Source organism: Rhinopithecus roxellana, chromosome 12, assembly GCF_007565055.1.
Source record: "Rhinopithecus roxellana isolate Shanxi Qingling chromosome 12, ASM756505v1, whole genome shotgun sequence".
In the NCBI taxonomy this organism is placed as follows: Eukaryota; Metazoa; Chordata; class Mammalia; order Primates; family Cercopithecidae; genus Rhinopithecus; species Rhinopithecus roxellana.
Genome location: NC_044560.1, coordinates 46,190,407 through 46,204,116, shown reverse-complemented (window position 1 = coordinate 46,204,116; position 13,710 = coordinate 46,190,407). Strand labels below are relative to the sequence as shown.

At 44.0% G+C, this 13,710-nt stretch overlaps 1 protein-coding gene across 5 annotated transcripts in view; it reads right to left on the bottom strand.

Moving 5' to 3' along the window:
• DOCK7 (dedicator of cytokinesis 7) overlaps window positions 1–1,861 on the bottom strand; it is a 233,854-nt gene extending 231,993 nt beyond the window's left edge. For 3 of the 5 annotated variants that reach the window (XR_748766.2, XM_010370689.2, XM_010370688.2), the window contains exon 1: window positions 1,616–1,861. Coding sequence is in view for 4 of the 5 variants with exons in the window: in XM_010370689.2 (XP_010368991.1) it covers window positions 1,616–1,653 (38 nt within the window). In the remaining variant the exon portion in view is untranslated. The remainder of the gene's footprint in view (window positions 1–1,615) is intronic. The other 2 variants (XM_010370685.2, XM_010370687.2) reach the window with 1 other exon arrangement.
• Between the last annotated feature and the right edge of the window lie 11,849 nt (window positions 1,862–13,710).

Below are 13,710 nucleotides of genomic sequence, written 5' to 3'. Positions count from 1 at the left end.
AGGTAGTATAGGCCATGTACTATCTTACACACATTACACAAATTATGCCATTTAATGTTCACAACAACACTATGATCTGGGTCCTATTAATATTCTCATTTGCCAGATGAGGAAACGGAAATTTGGCCCAACAACTTGGCCAAAGTCCCAAGTTAGAAAATATCAGTCAGGATTTGAACCCATGTCGGAGTCTGACAGTAGAGCCCATGCTCTTAAACACTAGATATTTTGTCCCTTAAGGAAAAAAATATGTGCTAGAACTCTGGAAAGAAAGAAAAAAAAAGCCTCTGCCTCGAAGCTAGCTAGGACTACAGGTGCGACACCACACCTGGCTAATTTTTTTTTGCAGAGATGGGGTGGGAAGGGGGGTACTCGCTATGTTGCCCAGGCTGGTCTTGAACTCCTGGCCTCAAGCGATCCTCCTGCCTCGGCCTCCCAAAGTGCTGGGATTACAGGCGTGAGCCACTGCATCCGGCCCAAAATTTTTTAAGAAATGTCAACAAACCAGAAAGACTCAGAGTCACAGAAATACAACTGTCCAAAAACAAAAAAGGTAATTTAATCTGAATGCTTCTTTTCTTGGGACATCATAATTCACACAAACATGATTTTATTAAAACAAAAATGTCCACTGTCTCATACATAAGTACACTCCACAAAGAAATTCTACAAATATTAGAATCCTGTCATTCAATTCTTATTTGGCGGGTGGGAGAAAGGTGGCAACCAACCACCCCAAATAGGTGAAAGGCTTTGAAACCTCCACCTTGATCACTTGCTTTACTTCAAGACTGCTAACATATGAGAGAAAGCCGGTGTATAAAGAACACTGCCTATCATCCATCTTCTTCGGGTGCTCCGAGAAACACAGGCGCACAGTTAAATTCACAGGCGAACTCAGAACGAGCTTCAGCCTGCAATCCGTCAGGGATTCGGCAGCTGCACACCGAAGGTGCAGCCCGCAGCTCTCAACTTTTCATTCTGTCCACACGTTTGCAATCCTGGACGCATAAGCCCACTTTGAACCTGGCCCCAGGGTGCAAAGAGGGTTCCTGTCAGATTTCTCAGGAAGAGCGAGACGCGTGAAGGAGGGGCGGCCTCCCACCCGCCCCGAGCCGCCGCGCGTTTCTCCTTTTGTTGGGGTGGAGAGGAGGGCGGACCCCGCACCCTCTAAGGGCCAACAGGGGGTGGGCGGAGAGAGGGGAGGGGGCGAAACGCGGCGGCCCCCGACAAGCCCGGGGGTGGGGACACAAAGAATTTGGGAAGCGGCCGACGAGCTCCCCCACCCGCCCTTCCATTAAATAAACCGCCGGGAAAGTCCAGGCCTGGGCCGCCGAGGAGCAGGCGGAGGCGGGCGCGCTGGCTGGCGTCCGCGGCCCTCTCTGCTCCCGGCCGAGACTCAGCGGCGGACGCAGGTTGAAGACCGGGGTTGTAGGGCGGCGCAAGGCCTCCGCTACCCCCTCAGCCACCCCGAACCCCTTCCGCCCCGCCGCGGGCCAGGCCGCGGGATCCCGGTGCCGGCCTCGCCACACCCACCCGCCTCTTAGGCCCGGCCTGGCAGGACTCCGCGGCTCTTTCTCGGGCGGCGGCGGCGCGCCCCACGCCCGAGATTTACCTGCTGATCTTCTGGGCGAAGGCGCGGCGCTCGGCCATGGTTGCTGAGGCGGCGGCGGCGGCGGCGGCGGGCTGGGCGCGGACCGGCGGGCGCGTGCCTCCTTGCTCGTGCTCCCTCCCTCGCGGCCTCCGCCAGTCCCGGCTCCGGACCTGGGAGGCTGGGGCTGGCGGCCGGAGCCGGGAACGAGCCCTGCCGTAATGTTCCTTAGAGGCGCGCACCGAGAAACCGCTCCTCCCCCAGCGCGTCAATCCCGGCGGGAACCCCGGCTTCGGAAAGCAGCTGCGGCAGGCGGGAGCCGAGGGGAAGAACGGAGCGCTGAGGAAGCGAGGCGCCAGCCCTAGCTGCTTCGCTGCCGCGGAGCCTGCATGAACGAGAGGTCGCGGAGAGAAGCCAGAGACAGGCCAGCGACCTGGCGAGGCAAGAAAATAAGATAACCGAACGCGTAGGGGGAGCTTGGCTTTCCCGAGATGGAAGGGAAGGAAATGGAAGGTGGGCTTTGCCGAGGGGGCTGTGCTTTACCGGCCTGGATGACTGGGTTCATGTTTCTGCAGCAGCCGTCTCCGAGCTTTTTAAAGCACTTGGTTTTCTGCTTCGGCCTCATGAATGCGGTATAACTGAAGAAACAGTGGTTTTTCTTATAGAGAAAGGGTCAGAAAATACCTTGCTCCTGCAGAGATAACAATAGTAATAGCTGACTTCTGGTGCTTAGCCAGCCACTGGATTAAGGTTTTTCAAGCATGAGCGCTTTGAAGTAGATCGTTACTATCCCCATTTTAGAGGGAAGGAAATTGACTCAGAAAAGCTAAGTGACTGGTCGCACAGATGGTAAACTCTTCCACTGAGACTCAAACCCAGAGCCTGTTCTTTTAGGGCAGTTGTTTCCGTATTATTTCCCCGTTTTGGGTTTCTCTGTCTCTCTCTCTCATACATATATATATATATATATATATATATATATAATATATTTATTTTATTAATTTATTATTTGTGTATATTTATAAAATATGTATAACTTAAAATATATATTAAAATGAATGAAATGAAATATATAAATAAAATAAATATATAAATATATGTATATAAATATATATAATGTATATTTATAGATATATAAAAAATCCAGGTGAGCTCTAACGTTCACCCCCATTTTGATGTTCTGTTAAATAATCTCTGTGTTGACCACTGAAACTGACCTTGTCCATAATAGCCTATAAAATAGAGACTAGCAGAGGTCTGTTTTCATCTGTTCCGTTGTAATCCCATAATGTCCAGAATATTTGGCACCTAATGCATATCTGTTGATTACTGAAATTTGGTTTCTTATAGTACCTTTCCTCAAGTATTTCAAGAACTTAATATGTGTATTTATTTATTGTTATTATTATATTCTCAGTATGTCCTGGTGGAATATGTTGGATACCTGTTTTCCTCTCTTTTATCATTGGAAAATCTGTAGCTTGGAGCCATTAGGTCACTTGCCAGAGTCACACACTGAGTCAGAGGTGAAAGCCTCAATTAGTCAGATCCATAACTTCCTGTCTAGTACCGTAGCTTCTGTGGAAGACTGTGTATGTATATAACAATGCTCATTCCAGTAACACATTGCACTTATTTATTTATTTATTTATTTGAGACAGAATCCCTGTGTGTTGCTCAAGCATGGAATGCAAAGGGCACTGCAGCCTAAAACTCCTAGGCTCAAGCAATCCTCTTGCCTCAGACTTTGGAGGAGTAGCTAGTACCACAGGCTCTTGCCAGGGCGCCCTCCAGTAACACACTGTTTTCCGATGCTTGTTTACTAAGGGAAAAAATAGTCTGTTCAAAGAGGACAGATATTTGGCTTCTACCTAAGTATAGAGCCCACCTAGGTGTTCTAAAAAACACAAAGGTGAACTAGACACAGACCTGCTCTCAGAATGTTTGAGTCCATTGGGAAAGATGAATCAGGAACTCACAGGCTGTAAGTCAAGGCTATCACTGTACCTGGCTTTTAAGATCCTCTGTGATAGGAACCCAGACTTATTTTGCCACTTTCTTAACTCTGTAACCTTAGGCAAGTTACTTAACCTCGTCTCTAAAAGGAGGAAAATAATTACATCTACTTGAAAGGGTGTTATGAAGATTTATTGAATTGATTAATATAAAGTTCTTAGAACAGGGCCTGGCTCATGGTAAGTACTATATGTGTCAGCTGTTATTATTATCACTGTTACTGTCATTATTCATCCTATACTTAAGCTTGTCCTGGGTGTTTGATAGTCCCTGAATTGGTTGTCTGCTCTCATACTCCCAGCCAGATGTTGCATGCCTTTATCTCTGCTCTCCAAACATCTTTTCACTACTCTCTTAGAGAACTGGCCACATTTTGCTTTGAATAGTTCTTTGTATACATGACTCACTAGTGCCAAAGTGTCTGAAAGGACTTTGCATGTACTGTGCAGCTTACTGGAAACATTTAGAGCGGGAAGAGGACAAGCAGGACCACGCTGTAAGCAGGGTAATGCAGAGTCTGGGGATCACTCTAAGCAGTAAGGGTGACCCCCACCTCTGGGGAAGAGCTGGTGGTCACAGACCAAGTCATGTGGGCTGGTATCCCTGCCCCACAGGGTTTCAATGTCAGGAAAAGCTACGGAATGCAGCAATGGGAGTGAAAGTGGAATTGCTTCAGCTGCCTAGCATCCATGCTGTCTATACCACCCCCTACACACACACACACACACACACACACACACACACGTCAATCCACTATACTTTTGGGGAGCTCACTCCACCACCCTCAGTTTCAAGAGTCTTTTGACCTAGGCCTGACCAAGCAAAGCAGCACACTCCTCTGGCTTCTGTGACCGATTTAGGGATAGGCACATGAATCAAACCAAGACAATCCGGCCCAACCAGAATTAGAAATTGCATTTGGTATACCAGGGCACTCCATCTAAAGAAGGCCTACCTGAGAATGAAGCCAGAATGAAGCCAAACACAGCAGAGAGGAGAGCAAAAATATTGAAAAAGAAGTTCCTTAGAATATAACATGACTTGAGCCTTGGACTTTGTAGTTACATGAGCTAAAAATGTGCTGGAATTTTTTTGGGGGTGGGTGGCTGGTTTTTCATTAGGTTTGCTTTCATTAGCAATTCAGTCTTACCTGATACAGGACTTCATTCAGTCAACTAACATTCATTAAGTACCTACTATAGTAGACCCTGGAAATAAAATGGTAAATAGCACCTTATTTCTGTCCTCAAAGAGTTTAGGGTCTGGTAGAAGAGAAAAGTAAGTAAATAGTAAGTTACATGCTGAGACAGGAAAAATTAAGAAAGCTATTGGAGTGCATATAAATTCTTGATAGCACCAGTTCTCAGATATGAGGTGTTAAAAACTGGATGGAGTTTAACCCTGTCCTTAGCCATGTTATATAACCTAGCAGAAAGGCTGGCTGTAACTCAGAGAGCATGAGTGACCTAATTCAGAATTCAGGGCCCAAGCTCCCCACTAATGGAAAGATACAAAGAAACTACTTGCCAGAACCAGGACCAATTTGGCAGCCTATGCTCAAAACAGTGAGTTTTAGGTAACAAAGCCTCAGAACAGTTTTCGTTAGACATACCAGTGCACTAAGTCCCTCAAGCAGAAAACTTAGGGATATGACAGAAAAAAAAAGAAAAGGGGAAAGAAGGTGGGAAAATTATGACTTTTGCATTCTAACCTTTATCGAACTTAGGTCTACTTGCTTTAATATAGCACCAAGGAAGATTGTGGAGGGGCCTGGTCAAGGGTCTAAGGCTACAGCACAAAGGAGTAAGAGTTTTCGGGTCATGACGGATAAAGTTTTGGCTTTGCAGGCAGAATGTGTTTTCTTTTGAGATTTGGGGGAGCATAGGGAATGGTTCCTTTTTTCAGGCATGGGCTTTTATGAAATACCACTGGTTTCATACAATAAGATGGACATGGAGCTTCCTTCTTTGGAAGCCTCTAGCAAGGCCAAATGAATGTGGCCCAGAGAAAGGGAGAACTGGGGCATGATATATGGGTTTACCTCAATCCCAAACTGAAGCCTAGGAGTTGGACACTAAATCTGAGCTACAGATGCTTTTGCTTGACTTTGTCCTCTGTGCTTCACTTCCTCTCAATATCTAGCAAGTATAATTTTTGCAGGGGGAAATTAAGGGGTCCTAAACCTGGCCATACTTCACAACTAATAGCACCCACATTTACTTTGTTGTAATACTCACTACACTATTCAAGTATTGCCTATTAATCTTTGCACCCCATTGAACTTGATCTCTTGTTCACCACTATATTTCCAGTATCTAATGCGCTGCCTGGTCCATTATAATAACTTAGTAAATGTTTTTGAGTGAATAAATGCCATGAACTAAAGTATTTTTAGATCCTCCCTGTATTAATCCGTTTTCATACTGCTATAAAGAACTGCCCAAGACTGAGTAATTTATAAAGGAAAGGGGTTTAATTGACTCACAGTTCAGCATGACTGGGGAGGCCACAGGAAACTTACAACCATGGTGGAAGGTGAAGGGGGAGCAAGGAAGCTTCTTCACAAAGTAGCAGGAAGGAAAAGTGCCAAGCAAAGGGGGAAGAGTCCTTATAAAACCATCAGATCTCCTGAGAACTCACTCACTATTATAAGAACAGCATGGGGGAAACTGCCACCATGATTCAGTTACCTCCACCTGGTCTCTCCTTTGACACGTGGGGATTATGGGGACTACAATTCAAGATGAGATTTGGATGGGGACACAAAGCCTAACCATATCACTGCCTTAATTTATATTTCCCCCAAAATAGAGCTTGAGGCTTGGATGCAGGTAGTTTATTAGGAAGTGATGCTAAGAAGCTGGAATGAGAAGGTGGAGAGAGTAGAACAGAGGAGGGAGAGCTAGTAAATAGTGTTGTTGAGGTGTTACCACTGTAGGCACCTGAGGCTCAATCGCGCCTGCGACCTGTGTAAGGTGTAGAATGCATCTCAGAATTGTCTCTCTGAGGCTGAGTATTTACATGATGCCTTCTAGATCCCTTAGTTAAAGGTTTACTCTTGGGATATTAACTGCCCACACACTTAATACTACAAAAAGCTAAGAGACATGGTGTGTGCTTCTGGTGGCCAGCTATCAGTGCCCCTGAGAATTATCACCACAGCTGCACCGAAAATCAGAAAGAAGCCATGGATGAAGTACAGGGTACCTATAGTGTCTATTACAGATCCCCTGAAAGTGGTGCAGAGACTACAATAGCGATCTTGCCAGAATAGAACGTATTTGCACCTCATGGTTCTGCTGCTTTACAGAATTAGGAAAGACCAAAAGGCCAGACCACCTGAGTCAAAATGACCCACAGTGCACAGTCAGTGCCTACTTTAAAATTAGCTCCGTAAAGTTTTTCCTCAATGTACTATTATATCAGTAGAAAAAAAAACAGTTTTTCCCATACTTTCACAACATGCTTCTGACACCAGATATGTGGGATTTTTTCCCCATACATCAAGCAAGCAATCAATTCTGCAGCAGACACCAGTCGAGTCTCCTCCAATTCAGTTCTGGAGTTCTGGAATCTACCTGGAGTTCAGTTCTGACACTGTCTAGCTGGAGTTAGCGTCAGATCCCACAGGTTGAGGGCTTGGTCCCTCAAGACTACCCCCCACTTCCAGTGCCAATTGCAAGCCACAGGTTGTTCTATCAGTGCTTTGACTGACTGTAAATTGGGGTTCCCACAACCCCTTTCCTTGGGTTTGATTAATATACTAGAGCAGAACACAGGGAAATGCTAATATTTACCAGTTTATTATAAAAAATATTACAAAGGATAAGTAGAAACGATGCATAGGGCGAGGCATGTGGGAAGGAGCACAGAGCTTCCATGCCTTCTCTAGGTGCACCACCCTCCAGAAACCTCTACGTGTTCAGCCCTCTGGGTTTTGATGGAGGCCTCATGACAGAGGCATGATCAACTAAATCACTGGCCACTGATGATCAACTTAATCTTCAGCCCCTCTCCCCTTCCTGGAGGTTAGGTGGTAGGGCTAAAAAGTCATGTATTAATCTGTTTTTATACTGCTGATAAAGACATACTCAAGACTGGGCAGTTTACAAAAGTAAGAGGTTTAATGGACTTACAGTTCCACCTGGCTGGGAAGGTCTTACAATCATGGCAGAAGGCAAGGAGGAGCAAGTCACATCTTACATGGATGGCAGCAGGCAAAGAGAGCCTGTGCAAAGAGACTCCCGTTTTTAAAACCATCAGATCTTTTGAGACTAGTCACAATCACAACAGCACGGGAAAGACCCACCCCCGTGATTCAGTCATCTCCCACCAGGTTCCTCCCACAACACATGGGAATTAAGGGAGCTACAAGATGAGAATTAGGTGGGGACACAGAGCCAAACCATACCAGCCCCAAACCTCTAATCATCTTTTACCAGCCCCCATCCTGAAGCTATACAGGAGCTGCCAGCCACCAGTCATTTCATTAGCATACCAAAATATTTATTCCTTTGGCAATCCCAAGGATTTTATGAGTTTTATGCCAGGAAATAGGATGAAGACCAAGTATAGGTTTCACAGTATCACAACTATATTTCAAGATAGTCATATTTGATGAAGTAAAATTCTTTTAAAAGAATTTCAGCTGAGAAATGCAGACTCAGATGAAATAATGAAGCTAAACCTGTATAGTCCAGTACATAGCCACAAGCCACATGTAGCCACTTAAATTCATTAAATAAAACTAAAATTTGAATTTTCAGTTTTATGAGGCATATTTTAAGTATTCAGTAAGCCACAGCTGGCTAAGGGCTGCCATACTGGACGGTATACAGACAGAACATTTCCATTATCGTAGGAAGGTCTGTTGGACAGCACTGATCCAAAGATCATTGCTGCTAAACCATTAGATAAGAGCGGAACTTTAGTGGGGAACTTTAAATGACTGGATCAGGCTGATAAGACCAGAACCCACTGATGAATCTTAACATCAAACACACACACACGCAGAGTCAACCAGTCAAACACACCGGGGGCACTATGTGCTTCATCACATGATGTAAAGAAGGGAGTGTAAGATGATACATCTGTAGAAGATGTGTAGGATGTATACAGCATGGACTAGGAAACATTCCTGGCTAATTCCTGGATATTTAAAGCTAATGCTGGTTCTGTTTATAGAAAATACAGAAGATGGAGAAACATGTCACATAATACTCTTGGGTTAAAATTAGCAAAATTCAAAATACAGGAAATTTTACAGGACATAATGACCTAGTTCCTTTAACAAATAAATTTCAAGGAATAAAAAAGATTAAAAGTAGAGTAAGTATATAAGCAACAAGAGGTAAACTGGACATGATCAAAATGTAAAGTTTTTGTGCTTCAAAGGACACCATCAAGAAATTGAAAAGACCACCCACAGAATGGGAGAAAATTTTTGCAAATCATTTATCTAGAAACTTACATCTAGAATATATATATATAAAGAACTCTTATAAGTCAATAATAAAAAGACAACCCAATTTTAAACTTGGCAAACAATTGGAATAGACATTTCTCCGAAGAAAATATGCATATGCAGATGGCCAACACACATATAAAAAGATGATCAGCCAGGTGTGGTAGCTCACGCCTGTAATCCCAGCACTTTGGGAGGCTGAGGCGGGCGGATCACGAGGTCAGTAGATCAAGACCATCCTGGCTAACACAGTGAAACCCTGTCTCTACTAAAAATACAAGAAATTAGCCGGGTGTGGTGGCGGGCGCCTGTAGTCCCAGCTACTTGGGAGGCTGAGGCAGGAGAATGGTGTGAACCCAGGAGGTGGAGCTTGCAGTGAGCCGAGATCGCACCGCTGCAGTCCAGCCTGGGCGACAGAGTGAGACTCCATGAGACTCCATCTCAAAAAAAAAAAAAAAAGATGATCAACATCAGTATACATCAGGGAAATGCAAATTGAAACCATAGTGAGATGCCACTTCACAGCCACTAGACTGACTAATCAAAAGGACGGATAGTAATAAGAGTTGATGAGGATGTGGAGAAATTGGAATTCTCATATACAACTGGCAGGAAGGTAATATGGTGCAGTCACTTTGGAAAACATTCTAACAGCTCCTTAAAAGGTTAAACATAAGTTACTATATGACCCAGAAACTCCACTCCTAGAAATATACCCAAGAGAAATGAAGATAGATAGATTGATTGATAGATACAAAAACTTGTACACCAATATTCATAAAAGCATAATTCATAATAGCCAAAAAGTAGAAACAACCCTAATGTCCATCAACTGATGAAAGGATAAATAAAATATGTATCCGTTCAATGGGATTGATGTGATTTGGCTATGTCCCCACCCAAAATCTCATCTTGAACTTTAATCCCCACATGTCCAGGTGGAGGTAATCAGATCATGGTGGTTTCTCCCATGCTGTTCTGGGGATAGTCAGTCTCACAAGACTTGATGGTTTTATAACCATCTGGCATTTCCCCTGCTTGCACTCATTCTCTCTCCTGCTGCCCTGTGAAGAGGTGCCTTCCGCCATGATTGTAAGTTTCCTGAGGTCTCCCCAGCTATGTGAAACTGTGAGTAAATTAAATTTCTTTTCTTTTTTTTTTTTTTTTTTGAGACGGAGTCTCGCTCTCTGTCGCCCAGGCTGGAGTGCAGTGGCCAGATCTCGGCTCACTGCAAGCTCCGCCTCCCGGGTTTACGCCATTCTCCTGCCTCAGCCTCCCGAGTAGCTGGGACTACAGGCGCCCGCCACCTCGCCCGGCTAGTTTTTTGTATTTTTTTTTTAGTAGAGACGGGGTTTCACCGGGTTAGCCAGGATGGTCTCGATCTCCTGACCTCGTGATCCGCCCATCTCGGCCTCCCAAAGTGCTGGGATTACAGGCTTGAGCCACCACGCCCGGCCTAATTTCTTTCCTTTATAAATTACCCAGTCTCTGGTATTTCTTCGTAGCAGCGTGAGAATGAACTAATACAGGGATATTATTCCAGAAATAAAATACTGATACATGCTGCAATATGGATGGACCTTGAAAACATTATGCTGATTGAAGTAATCCAGTCACCAAAGAGAACACATTGTACAATTTCATTTACATGAAATGTCCACTATAGACAAATCCATACAAACAGAAACTAGGTTTGTTCCCAGTAGCTGGGAGGAAGGGGGAATGGGATATGACTGCTAATGGGTATAGAGTTTCTTTTCTGGAGTGATAAAAATGTTCTAAAATTAATTGTGATGGTTGTACAACTCTGAATACACTAAAAATTACAAATTGTACACTAAATGGGTAAGTTATATGGCATGTGAATTACATCTCAATAAAGCTGTTATTAAAAATAAAATAGACAAGAGATATACTGTTTAATCTGGGTTCTCTAGAGAAACAAAGGCAACAGGATATATGTTTGTGTGTGTGTGTGTATATATATACACAGAGAGAGAGAGAGAGACAGAGTTATTATAAGAAATTGGTTTGTCTGGGTGCGGTGGCTAACACCTGTAATCCCAACAGTTTGGGAGGCTGAGGTGGGTGGTGACCTGAGGTCAGAAGTTCGAGACCAGCCTGGCCAACATGATAATACCCTGTCTTTATTAAAAATACAAAAATTAGCCAGGCATGTTGGTGGGCACCTGTAGTCCCAGCTACTTGGGAGGCTGAGTCAGGAGAATCGCTTGAACCCTAGAAGCAGAGATTGTAATGAGCTGAGATCGTGCCACTGCACTCCAGCCTAGGCGACAGGAGCAAGACTCCGTCTGAAAAAAAAAAAAAAAAGAAACGAAAAGAAATTGGCTTATGGCATTATGGAGGCTGACAGTCCCAAGATCTGCAGTGTGCAAGCTGGAGACCCAGAACTGATTATGCAGTTCTAGCACAACCCTGAAGGCCTGAGAACCAGGAGAGCCAATTACATAGTTTCAGTCTGAAGGCCAGAAGGCATGAGACCCAGGAAGAGCTGATGTTTCGGTCTGAGTCCAAAGGCAAGAAGAAACTGATATCGCAGCTCAAAGGCAGTCAGAAATTCTCTCTTACTCAGAGAAAGGTCTGCCTTTTTGTTCTATTCAGGCCTCCAGCTGATTGGATGAGGCCCACCTACTTTAAAGAGAGCAATTTGCTTTACTCATTCAGTTTAAACATTGAAGTCATCCAAAAACAACTTCACAGAACTAAAATGTTTGACCAAGTAGCTGGGCACCCTGTGTCCCAGTTAGTTGACATACAAAATTAACCATCACACATACCAATCCAAATACAATGTGTAGAGCGTTTGGGGTCCAAAGAAAACAAACCAACTGTAAAATAAAAGACATTTGTGAGGCAGCACATTCTGATCACTGACTGGTATTTGATGGTATTAAGAAGTATCGTTTTCTAGATATCTTCTATTTGCTCCTTCGGGTCCACTCTCTACCCTGTTCTACGCTCCAAAAGGCTGGTTTTTATGCACTGCTCAGCAGGGCTCCCATGCCCTCTAGCTGTTAGTTGGATTTGGCCTGTAAGAAGTCGCGCCAAGAGAACTGAGGGAGGGAGGAGAATAATGTCAGGGTATTATTTCCCTGCCCCACCTTCTTCAGGGTCACCTCTTGCATACTGTGTCTCTTGACCAAAGGTCATTGATTCTCTGAGTAGCCAACTTTATCTACTCTTCTTCCAGGTTCTGGCAACCATTCCCTTACCTGGGTCTGGAGGTAGTACCAACTTTACAGACACTTACCCTAGGTTACGCACTATACCTTGTGGTTCCTTATACAACCTCAGAAATGAACCCTCTTAAATTATACATCTTTGCATGTGTCATCTGTTTCCTGTTGGTACCTTGATTTACTTCTGATAAGGATGCTGAGGTTATTAAAAAAAAGAAGAGTTCTTTATTCTTTGAAGATATATACTGAAGTGTTTTGGGATAAAATGATATAAGATATGACATTTGCTTTAAAAATAACCTAACATGGGTTTCTGTTGATGAGTGTTGAAGCTGGGTAATGAGAATATGGGGTTTCATTACATCGTTTTTTATAAGTTGAAAAAAGACCCCCAAATAAGTATTATGTCAGAAGGGAGAAGACAACTTACTGATTAGAGAAGAAAGGGTTGAAAGCTTAGCTCAGAGAATGAATCAATCATGAAACCAGTCTAGAAGGTCTAAGCAGCCAGAGGTTAAGGTAATCACACAAGTAGAGGAAATGTCTGGCCAAAAGCCACCTTGGAACCAATGTCTCTAGTGCCCTATTGTGCACCATTCTCATTTTGTTTCACTGAGCTAAGAACTGAGACCTGCTGAACATTAATGACTATGGATCTGGGCAGAGATGAGCCCAGTGTTCTTTAGGAACGGTAGGGCAGATCTGGGACAAGCAGGTCTGACACAGAGAAAGGACAGGAACATCAAAGTTCAAAAGAGTTGCAGTCATGGAAAGGTTCTGTCAGGCAGGAGACTGTACATGTTTGTAGGTTATGGGCTAATTTGTGACCCTGAAGGAGGTGGGACAGGGAAATAATACCCTGACATTATTCTCCTCCGTCCCTCAGTTCTCTTGGTGGGACTTCTTATTGGCCAAATCCAACTAATAGCTAGAGGGCATGGGAGCCCTGCTGAGTAGTGCATAAAAACCAGCCTTCTGGAGCATAGAACAGGGTGGAGAGTGGATCTGAAGGAGCAAATGGAAGATATCTAGAAAACAATACTTCTTAATACCATCAAATATCAGTCAGTAATCAGGACTAGAGGAGCGAGAAAAAGTGAAAATATTGAGAGATACTTTTGATAATCTTGAAAAGAAAGAGGTATCTTTCACCTGCTTGGGAGGGAAGAAAAGGTTGGAAAACCACACAGCATTTTAGAGGTGGAAATAAGGGAAGTTGAAGGAGCTTAATTCAGCATTTCATTTTCTCACTAAATATAATGATGTAAGGCTAGTATAGTAGATTTTTGCCACTGTCTGACCAAAGGTGACCATCCTCTTTGTTGTATAATGTAACCTATCAAGCCATCAGCTATCTCATATCCATAAGTCCTCCCCACATGAAACGGGAGGGCCTCTACAGTTCATGTATGCCAGGGACAGGAATCTTGGAGATCATC